This window comes from Chaetodon auriga, chromosome 11 (genome assembly GCF_051107435.1).
Source record: "Chaetodon auriga isolate fChaAug3 chromosome 11, fChaAug3.hap1, whole genome shotgun sequence".
Classification (NCBI taxonomy): domain Eukaryota; kingdom Metazoa; phylum Chordata; class Actinopteri; order Chaetodontiformes; family Chaetodontidae; genus Chaetodon; species Chaetodon auriga.
This window is the reverse complement of record NC_135084.1, coordinates 14,375,629-14,391,714: the sequence shown is the minus strand read 5'-3', so window position 1 is coordinate 14,391,714 and position 16,086 is coordinate 14,375,629. Positions and strand designations below refer to the sequence as shown.

Genomic DNA, 16,086 nt, shown 5'->3' with positions numbered 1-16,086 from the left:
TGGTGCACAGACTATTAGAAACGCCTCTTAGTGTAACACAATAGGCTACAAGTTAACTGCACCTCAAATTACAAATTAAAACCTTGTTAAACAGCAAAACCGGAAAATTATAACATTCATAAATCTAGGGCTAAACGCATGGCTCGTGTGTTAATCTGCCTGCATTAGTTTTAGCTAGGTGCTAATAAAACATACTGTAGGACACTAAGGATGTTGTGTTAGTTTTGAACAGCATATATTTAAAAAAAAATGCGTCAAAAGAAGACAAAAATGTGTTAAAAATGATGACTTGAAAAGCAAGTTTTAAAGCAAACTGAACAAAGTTTTTTTTTTAACTTGTGAAAATAGTAACATAAGAAGGATATTGTCCAAATCCACCCCAACAAAAATATTAATGCAATATTCATTTCCTCCATCTGTGCCGTCTTGCAGATATAGTGCGCAGTGACATCGCACTGGACAAACAGAAGGGCTGCAAACTGGCCAGCCATCCTGACATAATGCTGGAGCTGCAGCGGGAGAAGGCCGCCACCACACAGCTCGTCCTGCTCAAAGAGCAACTGTCCAACATCTACAGCAACATTACAATAACAGGTAGGAGATCACACACACAAAAATCTGTCTTCTTGTGGCGAATGCTGAAATCCTAACACGTGTTTGTTCACATCGCATTGTCTGGACTTGTAGGTCCTGTAGGTCATACACGTTCATGCACATGCTTATGTGTGCATACACTCACACAAGTTTCAAAGCATGCCAATGGAAACCATCAGCTTTCAGAATGACAAATGTAATTTGTAAAGGAGGAATGTGGAGATGGATAGAGCGGTGCAGCAGCACAGACTAGTAAACAGAGAGCTGACGTTTTCACTGGTTAACTCGACCCGACCGCAGAAGTCTGGAGTCCTGATTTTGGGTGGGCTGCCCTTCTTATCTGTGATTGACTGGGATGGAAATGAGGAACTGCTGGAGAAGAAAGTAAATGAGGGATTCGTCTGACTGCTGTTTTTGGAATCGTCCATAAACCTGAGCCCGGCAGTGAGTTGCCTACAAAGACGGAGTCAGAAAGGATCAGTTAACACACTTTTTGTGGTTTTACAGGCCGAAGAAATCCAAATTAAAAGTTATTTGGTTTGTTAAGGTAGACCTAATAGAGAAAGTACTTTGAAGCTCAGAGACTAAACTTAAGATGTAAGAAAATAAAGGAAGGACTAGAAAAGTACAAAAAGTTTAACCCCTGAGCAACACAAAATAGAGCGTCTTTAAAGCGATAATACTATTGCAAGTGTTGATTGCTCTGCTGCCTACTCACACAGACTCATGCATACTTCCTACCCTCTTCAGTATCTTGACAAGACAGTTGGTGGGCATTGTTGTTTTGGGTGGGCAGGGTGTTTATTCCAAAACAGAAAACCACCCAGAAAGTGATTCTTGAAAGTCAAAGAGCTCCTGGAAAAATCACTGTAAACTTGGGAATTGACCCCCAACCCAATTAAAGAAAATACATTAATTTTGTTTTTTTTTTACAATACCTTTACATAGTTAAAAAGTTTAGATGTACATGACCCCATGTTCACTGAGAAATATGACATATTTGGCCATGTGCTTTGAAAAGACATTGATAGATAAAACAAAGGGTCTGCCTCAAGAGAACAAATTTAAATGGGTCACTTATATGTTTAGTCATTGTACACACAGAGCCAGTGGCCTCACACGAGTTGTTCTGCAATGTGTTTTCCATAAATTCAGAAGATCTTGCTTCCTTGGAACATAGAGACCCTGTGTGTGTGGCCGCCTGACTGATAGATCCATATATGAATAACATGTATCGGCTGCATGTTCTCAAATAGTCTGAAGTGCAACAGATAAAACATGACCTTGTTGCATTCATCAAAGAAGATAAATACATAGAAGAATTTGGAACTGCTTGTGTGAGGGGTGAATTCACAAGTTCGCTCCAGGAGTTACGCAATATGGTGTAACGTCATTAATTTTACAGTATTCAGACTGTGTTGAAAGGCATTGTGTTCCATGTGCTCTTTAATCTTGTTGCCACAGAGACTGAAGGATGATCCACGTAGGCCCATCATTTTCAAGTGTCTACAATAGACTTTTTCAATTTTCATCAGTCTAATATAGTACAGTGCTGTAGAGTGGTTGTGGTGGCCAGACACGCCATGCATTGTATATGTAATGCAACAGGAACAGTCAGACAAGTATAGAAAATTACTTTATGTGACTATCACACCAGATTTAAGTTTTTCAGTACTACAGTAACAAAGTCCCAGACAAGAACAGACCAGAACAGAAAAATACAACCGCACACCTTCTGTTTCTCTGTTTCACCCAGACTGTTTGCTTGTTAACTCATCGGAAAACACGCTTCATTCAAACTTGACCGAAAACAAAATAAAACTGCCTCTAACGTGCTGCTCTCCCCGTTGCCGCTCTGCCGTTGGTGGCCTCTTTGTGCTTCTGGGTTAGCTCGCTGAACAAGAGTATGTCTCTGACCAGTGGCTCTCACTCATCCTTCAGAGGCAGACCATGACCATGAGCAAATTACAATGACTAATATCACCAAAGAAGAGAGAACACAACCAGCAGTGGATATATTTGTCCACTTGCCCCCAAGCCTGTTCTTGTCACAAAAGGGATTTTACTGCTGTACACTTTGCTCTGCTGCAGCATGGAGGCCTGCAGAGGATGCCAGTCTTCTCACTGACATTAATCAAGTAAAAATAAACATGGTAATGATTTGCTGATGATAAAATATGCACAGCTCCTTTAAGCCTATTCTACCGTGGTACGAACTGTACATTTTCTTGTTAAATACCTAAAATTTGAATGTTAATATTAACACTGATTTTACAGATGGGTGTATGATGAAATATCAGTTGAAATACTGATGCACTAAAACCTCTGCTGGTTATGAATCACCGCTGAATATTTTTCAGCATGCTAGACATCTTTGCAACATGTCACTGATTGATTTGGCCCCTATGGAGAAGTTTGTCTTTTGTGTGATGTTTCTTGTTAACAAGTAAAAGTGGAGTTGAGAAACAGAGAGCGGCGCCATGCTGTTTTTGTGCAGGTGCCATTGTTGTTATCAGACTGGTGGGCGGGGACTGAGTAATGAAGCCAAGCAGTAGGACTTTATTTACCCGAAGCTGATTTACTGTGACATGTTCTCACAGAGGCTCTCATTCTTCCAAGCACGGACCCAAGCTGCAGCTCAGTCCCTGGGAAGAGGTGTTCAAAAGTCTGGCTGATGTATTTCAAAGACTGTTTGTGAAGATGGGGCTCCTGTTTCCTTGTTATGGTACAAAGAGTTAAGCATTGGTGACACTAAAAAGTGGCAACGTGTTTGTGTTATGGTGTCACTGTTAAACTCAGCTTTTTGTCTAAGCTAGAATCTGTGCAGAGACCTCTTTGTGGCGGAGAGTAACATGGCCACAGAGGCACTGGGGATGTGTTTAAATATGGTCTGGTAACAATCAGCCGAGATTCACTGTGTGCGTGCGTGTGTGCGTGCGTGTGTGCGTGTGTGCGTGTGTGTGTGTGTGTGTGTGTGTGTGTGTGTGTGTATATATATGTATATGTGTGTGTGGGTATGGGTGTGTGTGAAGGCAGGTGGTGTTTAAAGGACCTTTAACAGTCTCGCTCCATCCTTTTCCACTCACCGCTGTCTGACCTTTGACCTAGGCTTGTTAGAGCTATCAATAATGGGGCCGCTCTGAGCTAACACACACACCCATGCATGCAGACAAGCATCCACCAGGGGAATTAAGTTGAGAAAATACCCTGAGCTCAGACAAGGTCATAGCCTGCATCATCTCATGTCTCTCTGCTGGAGTATATCCCTCCATCAGGGATCACATCTTCAGTCCTCTCTTCTTTTCCTGTGTGCCTTCTTCTCCACAGCTTAACACCTCTCCCTCATTTTCTCACTTGTGTTTACTGTTAGTTTAGCTGTGTATATTGTGACTTCATGTGAAAGTCCTATGTTTATTTGGCACCTCTGAGAATGGGGCAGTCAGTCCGTTCAACTTGTGACCTCAGTTGGCCTCGTCCGCGGGTTTAAGGCTCAAAGGATAAACACACCTCAATTCAGGAATTCCTATACCGTGTTATTCTTGTCGTCTAAGGCCGGCCTATCAATATTTGTGAACACAGACGAGAAGAAAATCTTACCAATGCTGGGAAACTGGAGAAGCAAGAGTCAAACATAGGATGTTTTAAGTTATAAGGTCTGCAGCTGCTCATGAGGCAGTGAATAGGAAACTTGTTTTGCTTTTTCTGCTGGAGGGATTTCTCTTTCACTGTTTTTGTTGACTTTCACGAGGAAACATTGTGCACAACAGAAAATCATACATGATTTAATCACATCTAATGTTTGGAGTTCCTTGGACAGTAAGGAAAAAAAGAATAATTCATAGTTAGTCTGTATTAGTACAAGCAACCTCACAAATAAGGAACAAAATAAGTAATTCTTTATGTTATGATAAATACAAAAAGACCAAGATTAGCAGTAATCAGTGCCTTCTAGCTGCAAGGCTTTATTTGGGATTTTTAATTGGTTGAATCACAACTTGGACACTGAAGTAATGTTGCTGTTGGACAAGTTATTTTAGCCATCTGGATGAGATGGAGGGGCTAAGTAGGACATCTCCTCTGGAAAGCAATAACCTAGATGGGAGATGAGCAGGATTCAGAGCCAGATTCACAGAGAGAAAAACACACATGCTGTAAAGCACAAACGTAAATAAATCTAGGAAGTACAAGGGTACAGCAACAGTCTGAACTTCAGCTTCAGCTGGTTGTTACGGGCATCATCACCATCAGTCATCATGATGGGACTATTGTAAACTTTGCTGAGGTCTGCAGTTGCTAAGTGGAGAATGAAAACAGGGTAAGATAGAAAAGCTGAAACATCTTGAGACTTCCATCCATGAACACTTTAAATCAATCGATTCCTCCTCTGCAGAAATGAGAGCACAGCATAGCCTTTGTTCCTGTGTGTAAGTTTTACTGAACTGTAGTGAAACAAAGCAAACAAAGGGGCCGCAGGTGGCTGGTTTGATGCCACGTTATCCATGAGGTTTGAGTTTTATTGATATATCCTAAGTTTTGGTTCAAGGCATCACATTAAAAGGCCTTATTTTAATGTGAGATGAGTCAAAAATTGGCTTCATGATCAGGCAGATGGCATGCAGCCTTACATCATGATTTGGACTCTCCTCTTTCTTTCTTTCTTAGTCTGATCTCACATGGGGAGTATCAGGTGACACAAATGTTTATAGTGTCTAATCAGTTGTTAGGATTAAGTAAACACTGCTGAGAGTACATGAGACACTAATACCTGAGCCTGTCTTTGAACTGACACGGAGATTCAGCAGTCATAGCCAGAAGCCTCTCACTGAGAGCTACAGGACTCCATAGACAGGAAACATGAGAGGAGCAACAATATAGAAAAGTGTGAAGCAATACTAATGTAACCCTGCTCTCACAACAAGCGTGCAAGTGCTACAGAGCAAGGCTATTACTTTCATCTGAGGTAGCGGCTACGCACCCCTGAGCAGCTGCATCAGCCAGAGTGCAGCGTGGTGCACACTGCCCTGACTTTCTACCATGTTTGCAGTCAAAGCTGAACTAAATTGAGCTTTGGCCGGAGGTGGTATCTCCATGGTGGACGAATCTGCAGCACACAATGGGCAGTGGACGGGCGTACACCATGTCTGAGCTTTGCGCAGGAGACATCTCGTCATAGACCTGATTAACTATTAACACAATCTTTCACAAACCTTAACCAATGGTTTCCATTGCCTTAAATGTAGTTTATTTGCCATGTCTGCAGTCCTTCTCAAACATAACCATGCAGTACCTTGGTTGTCATGTGCAGATGCTGTAGAAAGCAGTACTTTTAGAAATGTTGCTGTTGGAAATTGCCACTGAACATAGCCTTTGCAGAATTATCCAGTGTTGATGTTATTGAGTTACTATGGAGAGGAGAATGGAGGAAGATTTAATTTGTGCATCTCTGAACTATTTTCTTATCTTACCTGGACTTGGGATAAAAATCTGACTAAGCATGATGGAAAAGATCAAAGAGGTTTGAGATGCCAATTTAGAAAATTAAACCAGCGATTGTTTACATTCCTACGAAGCGTGTAGCATCCTAGTTAACTGCTTTGTAGGATGGTTTGTGCTTTCTGGGCCACACTTCACTCTGCACTCTATCTTATTAAAAATACAGTTTGTGTACTTGCATATTTTGATGGTGTAACTAAACAGGACACGTTTCAGTGTTTTACAGTTGCTTTGTACAGTTGCATAGTTTGTGTTATGTCATGTCACTGTTGAGTCATGTCACTGACAAAAAACATGATGAGTCATTAAACTGACGTGCAAAGAAGGCAGGAGGTTAGAAATGTAGAAAGACAAACATAACGCATATGTACAGAAAGGAGAATCTACTAAACATCTGTGAATGGCTCGAAAATGTTTTCATGAAAACAAACTCGCACAGCTGTCTATAGTCAGAGGGCCTCCAGTTATAACTTTCTGTTTTTTCTCATTTGAAAATCAAAACATATTTTCTTGGAACAGTGGGAAACATGTCCCATCCATCCTATTAGTTCTGCTATATGACTCCTCCCTGCCTTTTATCCACACTTCCCTTAATGTTTAAACCTCTTTGCTAAGGATGAAGTAGAATTGTTTCTCCAACGCCTGCATTATCTCTTTGTGCAAAATTCCCTCAGTGAATATGTGCACACACTCATAGACAAGATGTAAATTGTGAAGGATTTAGATTTTGGTGTTGCAGCTGCCCCAGTACCAGGTCTGTCTCTAGCTTTCTGCTGAATGCAGATTTATGGGAGGTTCTCCTGCCAAGTTTCACACTGAAACACTGCAGTGCAGCCAGTTGCCGTGACGGTGAGAGAATGAATATAATCTGCTTTGATTTGTTGACATTTATAATGATATTATAGAATATGAGCGCTGTGGATCCTGGAAAGGGCAGGTATAAAGCGAAGAAGGTTGTGTATACACATACACAACAGATTGCCCCGCTGTTTGCTTTACTGTGCTATTAAAAGACAAGTACCTGGAACTCTGCTGTGTGGTACAGCCAACAATTGAGAGGAGTCAAAAACTCATTAATCTGCTGTAAACAGAGTATCCATGTTTTTCTAAATCAAGTGTTGGAACATCATCAGATCAATGCAGTGATCTCAAACAGTGGTTTTGTATTAAAGCTGCAGTAGGTAACTTGTACAAAAGTAATTTTTTGTCATATTTGCCAAAATTGTCCCTATGCCCAGACAGCAGTACATGAAACATGAGAAAAAACCAGCGGCATTGGTCCCACCTACTGCTCCTACTGCGATTTGCAAGAATCCACCGTGCCCGACACAAAACAACCAATCAGAGCCAGAGGAGCGTCTGAGGGAGTGTCTGACATCAGTCAATCACTTCTCACACACGCTGCGAACCGCCCCCTCCCTCCGCTCATGCTGCCGGCTGCCACCCGCAAAAGAGAAACTGCCCATACCGCCGCTGCCAACAACAGTATATACGGCTAAAATAACAAATAACCATAAAGCTAATATGGTGATTGTTACAGTAACACTCCGCAGCGCATACGGTATGTTAGCGACTGTGATGTAGCGGCTGGGCAGAGTTAGCTTGTTTCTGATGCTAAGGCTAACGTTACTGGTTGCCACAGCAGCCGCGCAGACGCCGTAGGGAGGAGGGGCTTGGAGGCAGGGCATGAGTGCAGCGGAGAGGGAGGGGGAGTGACGTGGAACTTGTGTTGGTTCAAATTTTCAGGCTAAGTCTGCTCTCTTCTCCATCTTACCTACTGCAGCTTTAATCACTCACCTCACAAACTAGCAGTTTCTTTTGTATTTTTTCTTTTTATCAATTTCAGCACAAATTCTCTTCTATAATTTAGTGATGAATGAAACAAATTTGTTTTAACCGAACAATTTTGGCATGGATTGTGGATTATGGAAGTCAGCGCTTTTATAATTTGTTGAATGAAAGAAAGCTACTGCTTTTTGCACTTGAAATACAAGAAGAGAATAGATTTTTGACACTTGATGCTTTTTGCTGAGAGAAAGAGAATATGAAAAACACAGTAAGCAGAGCAGATATGCTAACGGTCTGTGGCTAGATACATCTAGGGATTGGTGATATAAATGATATCTTAGCAAACTAAACTCTGAAGGAATCTGTGAAAATGCCAACTTTAAATCTGCATGACTTTTTTTAAAAAAAATAAATTCAGGTGCCTTCCATTGCAAAGTGGATTTGAATTCTGCTCATTTTGGTTTTTAGGGTTTCATGGCAAATTGTTTGTGGCATTAGAGTAAATGATGCCAACCGTCGACACACTGATGATGATGATATATTGAAACCAGACCTGGGAGTTCTGTGAAAATGGCTAGCAATGCTGCTGGCATGAACCCGGCACAGCAAATTGAAATCTTGGCATTTGTTGGTTGCATCAAAAGACTGTCTGAATCAAAGTCTTATTGTAACCAACTTAATCAATTTGAACATTAAATCATGGCTAACTTCATCAGTTGGACAGTTGAGGCAATGTTCTGCACTATATCAACGTACTGACTTAAATTGTATCTCATTTACTGATATCTATGTGAAACAAGCCATGCTCATTTGTGTTTTTTCTCAATAGTCTGTGCAGCTAAACTTCACTGCTGTAAGTTTTAGTGTCCTACATTTGTGGTTTTCAAGGATTTAGTTAGCTGCCTTTGTCCCCTGCGTGTGTTTAAAGTCATGTTCTTTTTTTGAGCACATCTCTAATAAGAATCATTCTTTCAATGCCTTGAATGATTTGATTAGTCATGTTCATGTGCACAGTGGAAAGTTTTGAACCCAGAATTACGCCCTGCGGCACACCATTGTGACTGCTACAGTTTCACACGTGGAGGCTTTTCACAGTGTAACACGGAGTAGAGACTTCAGACAAAGGGCCTCTGTCAGAACGTGAATACACAGAAAATTACATGACCTTACTATATTTAATGTGTGTTCGGCTGAATTTGTTACACACTGTTTTTTTCAGTCTTACCTGTCAGTTTACAATTATCAGCAGTTATGTAAGCTCAGCATGAAACTCTTTTTTTCTTTACTCCTTCCACATGGCCTGCACAGATCCAGAAGTGTCTGTTTTTTCCTTGATCGGAAGAATACCTAGAGTGTTTAAATCATGGATGGACATAACATGTAATTCCATGTGTTTGCAATATGCCCTGAGACAAGTGCCAGCAACCTGCAAACGAATGTCATTTTAATAGCCTGATGCATGGGAAATGTTTGAAAGCAGCCCTTCCTCTCCTATGATTGTTTGGCATGACATCCAACCTCCACATTTTCCCCAGAAAACATACGTTTTGTGTCAAATTTCAAATCATGGCACTGTGTTATTGACTGCTCTGATCCAGTTCATACCAATGGGATGGACCTGTAGGAGGAATGTCAGTACCTCTTGAGTGTGCGTGTGCGTGCGTGTGTGTGTGTGTGTGTGTGTGTGTGTGTGTGTGTGTGTGTGTGTGTGTGTGTGTGTGTGTGTGTGTGTGTGTGTGTGTGTGTGTGTGCGCGTGCACCGTATGTGTGTGAGTGTCAGCTCTGTATGACTCCAGATGAAGTTGTTATCCTAAGGGGAAACATGCCTCCTTCATTACCAGCGAGACACATTTTATTTCCTTAATTTGACTCTCAGGCTGTCATCCGTTATTTATGAGATTACCCTATGTGTGTGTTTGTTTGCCTGCCCATATGTATTCATTGTGTGTGAAAGCTTGTACTGGAACTAGGGGCTAGTAAGGGGCTATGAAGCTGTAAACACTGTTTAGAGAGGTGATTTGACCTGGTGTTTAAGAATGTTACGCTAATATTTCTTCTTTCAACTGCATACACTGGAATTTAACACAGTCATTAGTGTCACACAAGTGTTTGCAGGCATTTCTGCATGTGGGTGTATGTTCATGGAAAGGGTCTCCTTTTCCTTGTAGTGCGAGAACACAGTGTAGTTGAGTCATTGTCAGTAAAGATCAGAAGAGTTCAGTTGACTTGAGCACAACAAAATTCTTTGATATATCTTCATATATAACTTCAGACCAAGTATTTTCACCTCTTCTTTTCTCTGGTTGACTAAATGTAAGATATATTCAGGGATTTTTTTCTCTGCACTGCTAGAGCTTTTCTTGTAACTCAGTCTCAGAGAAAAACAGTTTATATAATGCCAATTAGCAACAGCAGATTTGTTTAGAAAGAAACACAGTGTTGCACAAATGACATTTCTATCATGTTCATATTTGTGCGGTCAGCAACAGTTTGTAAGCCTGATCAGCTTCCGAGCTTAACATTACCGAGACATAAGCCTTGCATCCTTCCTCTTTTCTTCACCAAAATCTGTTCCTCATTTAGTTTGTATCCAACATGGTAGCTTCGCTTAAGTTTCCTATCATAGTTTGAATTATTCGTCTCTTTCTTCTCTTTTAAATCATTCCCCTGAATGTGTGAGTTTGCCTACTTAACTGAGAAAATGCCAACCAGTGTTCATACTCCAGCCCCGGGGACATTAATCTCTCAAAGTGTCAAATATATATATATATATTAGTGTAAACTCCAGAAAGTGTTGCTTGCGTAAGAGTTTGGCATGTTTCTCTTCTGGCCACTTGTGAATCCTCTTTAATTCTTCTTCTTCCTTTTTTTTTTTTTTTTTTTTTTCACTCGGAGCATATGGCTGGTTGGATTGTGTTGGACCTTGTCAGGGGCCATGTATCACTCCATGGTATCCTGCTGGGTTGGAGATTCGCAGTGCAGCTCTCAGCCCTCAAAATGAGAAAACAAGAGGGAGAGGGAACAAAGTTCGATTAAGAGAGAGGGAGGAAAGGGGGATGGAAGGCGTGAGAAATTAAATAGCAGCAATAGACAGATGGAAAACAGAGAAAGCATAAAAAGAGCAAAGAGCAAAATATAAAGATGGACAAAACATTTTTCCTCATATGAGACCAACAAAAAGTGTTTTCAGTTTTTCTCTGAACCGATCTTTTTACCATCTTAGACAGCTCTGGCAGTGTAGACCCGTTGACCCAGCCGACACCTGTGGTGTAAAACTGTAGCTTCAAGGTTGAGCAAATCTGTAAGGCCCCAGGGTTCAGTAGCTTCACACTTGTTAGACTCTCCAGCAGCCTCAGAGCACAAATACCATCTTCAGAGCTCTCTTAAGAAAACATCTTTAATAAAAAGGATGGTTCCAAAGACCTTTCACAAGCCACTAAAATTTCGAACTTTGCGTAAATTTCTGGTTACCTCTGATGCTTTCAGATGAAAAACAGAACAATGCATGTTTCATATTGTGTCTGTGCCATCAAAAAGTACATATTTCTAAATGTAAGCATGCTTTTATTGTTTCTGATGTATTTATAATTCAGTGGATAAAAGTAATGCTCAATTGCATTTTGTATCAAATTTACAATGAAATAATGAATAAAACTGTATTAAACAACTGTCACATTGTTTTCTATGATCATTCAACAAAGAAAAAAAGACAGTAATTGATAAAACATGTCCTCCCTTTTTGAAGGGTTCGGGAAAGAGAAAGAGAGTTGAGAAAGAGACTAAAGCTCTTCCTGCTCCAGAGGCATCACTCCCGGCTGTGACTGACCTCTGACCCACACATGAAACGAGGACATGTATGTGCCCTGAGGGATATGTGAAGAAGCTAGCTCCTAATTATCTGTGTAAGATGGTGTCTGAAAAGCTCTGAAAGTATCTGTCTGTTGCTTGTTAAAAACAAGTGAAAGTAAAAAATGGTAAAATGAGCATCATGAGCATGACACACATCACTTACCAGGAGATGTTCTTGTCCGCTTGTGTCTGCTGTGTCACCCTAAGGTCTTGAAATACCCCCAAATAATCACTAACATTCACAGAGACAGGAAATTCAGATGTCTGGATTCCAAAAGATCAAGATGAACATGCATTATTGAGATTCAAAGAAAGTTGGGACACTGTGTAAATATAAACAATGGGATAATTAGCTAATCCTTTTTGACACATACTCAATTGAAAGTAGTATTCATTGATTTTTATTCTGAATTTGATCCTGCAACACATTTCAAACCCGTTGGGACAGGAGCAACAACAGGCTGGGAAAGTTGTGGAATGCTCCAAAAACACCTGTTTGGAACATTCCACAGGTAAACAGGTTCATTGGTAACAGGTGATAGTATCATGATTAGGTCTGAAAGGGGCTTCCTCAAAAGGCTCAGTCGTTACAAGCGAGGATGGAGCGAGGTTCACCACTTTGTGAACACATGATTGTATAAAGCAGTGGTTCTCAACTGGTCTGGCTTCAGGACCTACCATCACCCCTTAATTACAAGCCGCAACCCAAGCCACGACATGAATAGACAGCACGCCGTTGCATAAAAAAATCCCCCTACAAAAAAAAAGAAAAAAAAAGGATTTTTTTCTTAACATTTGTTTTTTGCCCAGGCAAAGGCCCGCGACCCGCTGAAAAGGGGTCTGTGACCCACTTTTGGGTCACAACCCACCATTTGAGAATGACTGGTATAAAGGATATTACTACATGGATTCAGGAACACTTAAAAACACTTAAAACTGTTTCCTATAAACACAACTTATTTTGTTTTTATTTATGTTTTACACAGTATCCCATCTTTTTGGTAATCGAGGTTGTACATTTTGGCAGCTTGGAAACTGAACACATTTATTCTCTCAAATTCCTGCCATGCAACATGAATATGCAACATCATGCACAGCTATAGAGGAAGAACATTGCTAACTGGTGAGAAAAGCTGCATATGTATCTCAAATAATGCATAAGGGGGAGAGATACTGTAAATGTCATTAGCTGTAGGCTTCATCAACAGGCACTCGGCTCATGGATTGTCTTTCTTGCTCACCCCCAACATCAAACCCCTGACCCATCTGTGTACAAATCCAGGCAATGACCTGATACCACTTTCCTTTGAGAAACTTCAACCCTACAGGTGCCCAGCTACCTTCCAAAACAATGATTCAGTGCAGACTCAAAAAAACAACCAAGTAACAAACAACTGCAGTGTCCTAACAACGTAATCCAGAGTTCCAGGAAACAGCTGAAATGTAAAATCTTAACTGGAAACTTCATAGCAGACTTGTTGCGTTTGTGTTTGTTGTAAAAGATACTGATTACCCAACAGTTTTAGGTAGTAATGGATTACAGTGTGGCTTTTTGTTTACACTGTTTTTGGTTATAAAGATGTTGTAAACTGAAATGAGAGAAACATGATGTGTTTTTTGGTCAGACAGAACTTTGAAAGTCTTAAAGTTCAGAACTCAAGTCTCTGTCAGAGCGGAGATATTTGTTTGTAAATCTTAAAAATATGCTAGAAACTTGGCCGGGCACATATGGAAGCCAGTTCAGGCTTGGCTGTTCGGATGGTAACCTACTTTTACTGAGACCAACAACAGATAGCGGTTTGGCTACATTTTAAGATCAGTCACCTCTGAAAAGTTTATTGGCTCATTAGAGAGGTAATGGAAGCTTAATGTTAGATGTGTGACCAAATTGTTTTCTTTCTTACTTGCCAAAGTCTGTCTTTGTTTCTGTTTTTGTTAATTGGCTTAAGTATCCAGTAATTGGTGCCTTGGGTTTTTATTTGGACATTTTATTAGATGCTGGTTGATGTATGGTTACAAGATGACAGAGAAAATATGTAAACTATTTTATGGGCTTTCATCACTTTAGCAGTGCAACACATTTAAAACATATTTAATTTATATCTTAACTGTAATATGAAGCTGTTTATGTGCCGTAAAGAAATAAAGAAAGAAGGAAAAAAGGAAAGAAAAGGGAGGGAAGAAAGAAAGAAAGACAGACAGAACTGGAGTGGAGACATGCCTGGCTCTCATGGGTTGAGGCACTTCACCTCTTATAGCTGGTTGCCCTCCAAGCCCATTTGCTCTGAAGCTGTTTAATTCTGAAGGAACTTTGCTCTGCAAGACACTCTGCTATGTTATTGAAGGAATTTTATGAGTCCATAAGTGTGTAATGAAATTTGCCTCGGTCAGGGGAGGGAGCACGGAAAGGAAAAGTGGAATTGAATTTTCGGTGGTATTTTCCTCAGACCTGCATTCCCTTAGGGAGCGTACAGGACTGCTTGCAGTGGCCCAGACAGGAGGAGGCCAAGTGAAACCTTTCCCTGAGGTTTTGAACCTCTGCTATGAGTGGCAGGAGCCAACACCTCAAACCAGGAGCAGATGTTTGGCTGGCTGGGCTTGGCCTGGTCCTTCCCCTGGCAGAGTATGAAACCCGAGGTCTAATGCAGCCAGCTTGACCCACTCCCAATGCTAATAGCCTTGGCCCAATGTCACTCGCTCTCTCCTTGGTGAACTGCACTGCCTTCAAAATCCTCCACTGCAGGTCTGACATGAGGATGGTCAAACCAACATTAGCATCTCAACACTTAAGTGATACTGCCGGTGATGCAGTCGTACTATTGGACAACTGATATCTCCTGCTTATTTATTTTTATAGATTTACCATAATTTACATCATAACTTTACCGTGACCTACGGTTGTTTAGCTTTCAGGTATAATTCAACCAGGAGTTTCAAAACAGGTGAGATGTTTAGCACCAGGCGTACACTGGCTAAAGTTGTAAATTGGCATTAATCATTCTTACACATTGAAAAGAAAGAGTTGGCAACTGAGAGTGAGTCAAAATGCTCACAAGTAAAACTTTAAAACAAGATTCAGTTTCACTGCACCAACTTGAAACCCTTTAAAACACATCTTATTCTGTATAAACAGGCTTGTGTGTATAGTCACCTGTAATAGTTCTGTTTACTTTCGTTCCGTTTACTTTCACAAACTCACTAGGATCCCATTTACATCTTCTAAAATATGATCTTTATCCAAACATGTTATCTGGACAAGGAAAAAGTTAATGCAAGGTGTTAATGTGCCATGATCAGAATGTGATGGGATCTGCCTGACCACATCTGGAGGTAGTCTTGTTTCCATTGTGTTTGGATCTTAGATAGGTGTAAACGCAATCCGTGCCTCACACTGGAGTGCGTGCGCTACACAATATGCCATATTTTCCAAATTTTTATCCAACATAAACAACATAATTGTTCAAATTTGAAGATTAAGCAAGTGAGAAGAGACATGCCTAGACTTACTGATTATACAGCTTTCCTGTGCCTTGAAAGCGCCAAAAGGTGCATTATTCAACAGAATTGCATGAAAATCGAACCAATAAGGGTGAGAAATTAATTATATAAAGTAAGAAAGAATTGTGTGTGTGACAGTGTGTGTTCCACTTGTCTCTGCAGTTGATCTGCTGTTAACAAGGCATATAATATATCTAGTCACAGAGCCAACAGGTTTTGCTCTGGAGGACAGAGATCTGATCTCAGTGTGAATATTGAGAACACATTTAAGATACCAAGCGTAAATGCGAATTGTATCGTACCTGGATACAGATCACATTTTAATAACAGGTGTAAATGGGTCATAAATGTCCTTTTCAAGCTTCTAGTCTGTGGAGTTTACTTATGTCAGATAGCCGGATATGTCAGATTTGTTCATATGTAGGTATACCCAAGTCATCACATCAACATCCTGAGGAGAAGTTTGAACTATGAAAGTGTACTTTACCACCCTCAGTGCAGATTGGTCCAGCCTGTGGTAGAATGTAAACAAAGAGAGAGTTCACAGAAAGTACAGAACCAGCATAATCATAAAATATTTTTCTTTCTATTGAAGTTTTTCATTGCTTTTTTCAAGAGAGTATTGCTTGTAATGGCCCTGTCAGAGATTTGAAGAACTACAACTCTTTGCTTTGCTTGGATTGGTTCCTCATGGATACAGAGCTGTCTAAATAGTGCACATCAAATCAATGAGCAAAATAAATTCTGAAAGTGTTTATTGGTCTGTACTGTGTGAGCTTGCTAGCAGTTTGACAGGTCAGTGTATTTTCTGAGGTTTCCCACAGTGGGTGTAAATGAATTGGTATTTATTTGTAAAACTGAACA

At 40.5% G+C, this 16,086-nt stretch overlaps 1 protein-coding gene across 1 annotated transcript in view; it reads left to right on the top strand.

The window, feature by feature from the left end:
* The window catches only part of hpse2 (heparanase 2), a 54,266-nt gene that overhangs the window by 2,790 nt on the left and 35,390 nt on the right, over positions 1-16,086 (top strand). The window contains exon 3 of the mRNA XM_076743436.1: positions 433-594. Within this exon, the coding sequence (XP_076599551.1) occupies positions 433-594 (162 nt within the window). The remainder of the gene's footprint in view (positions 1-432; positions 595-16,086) is intronic.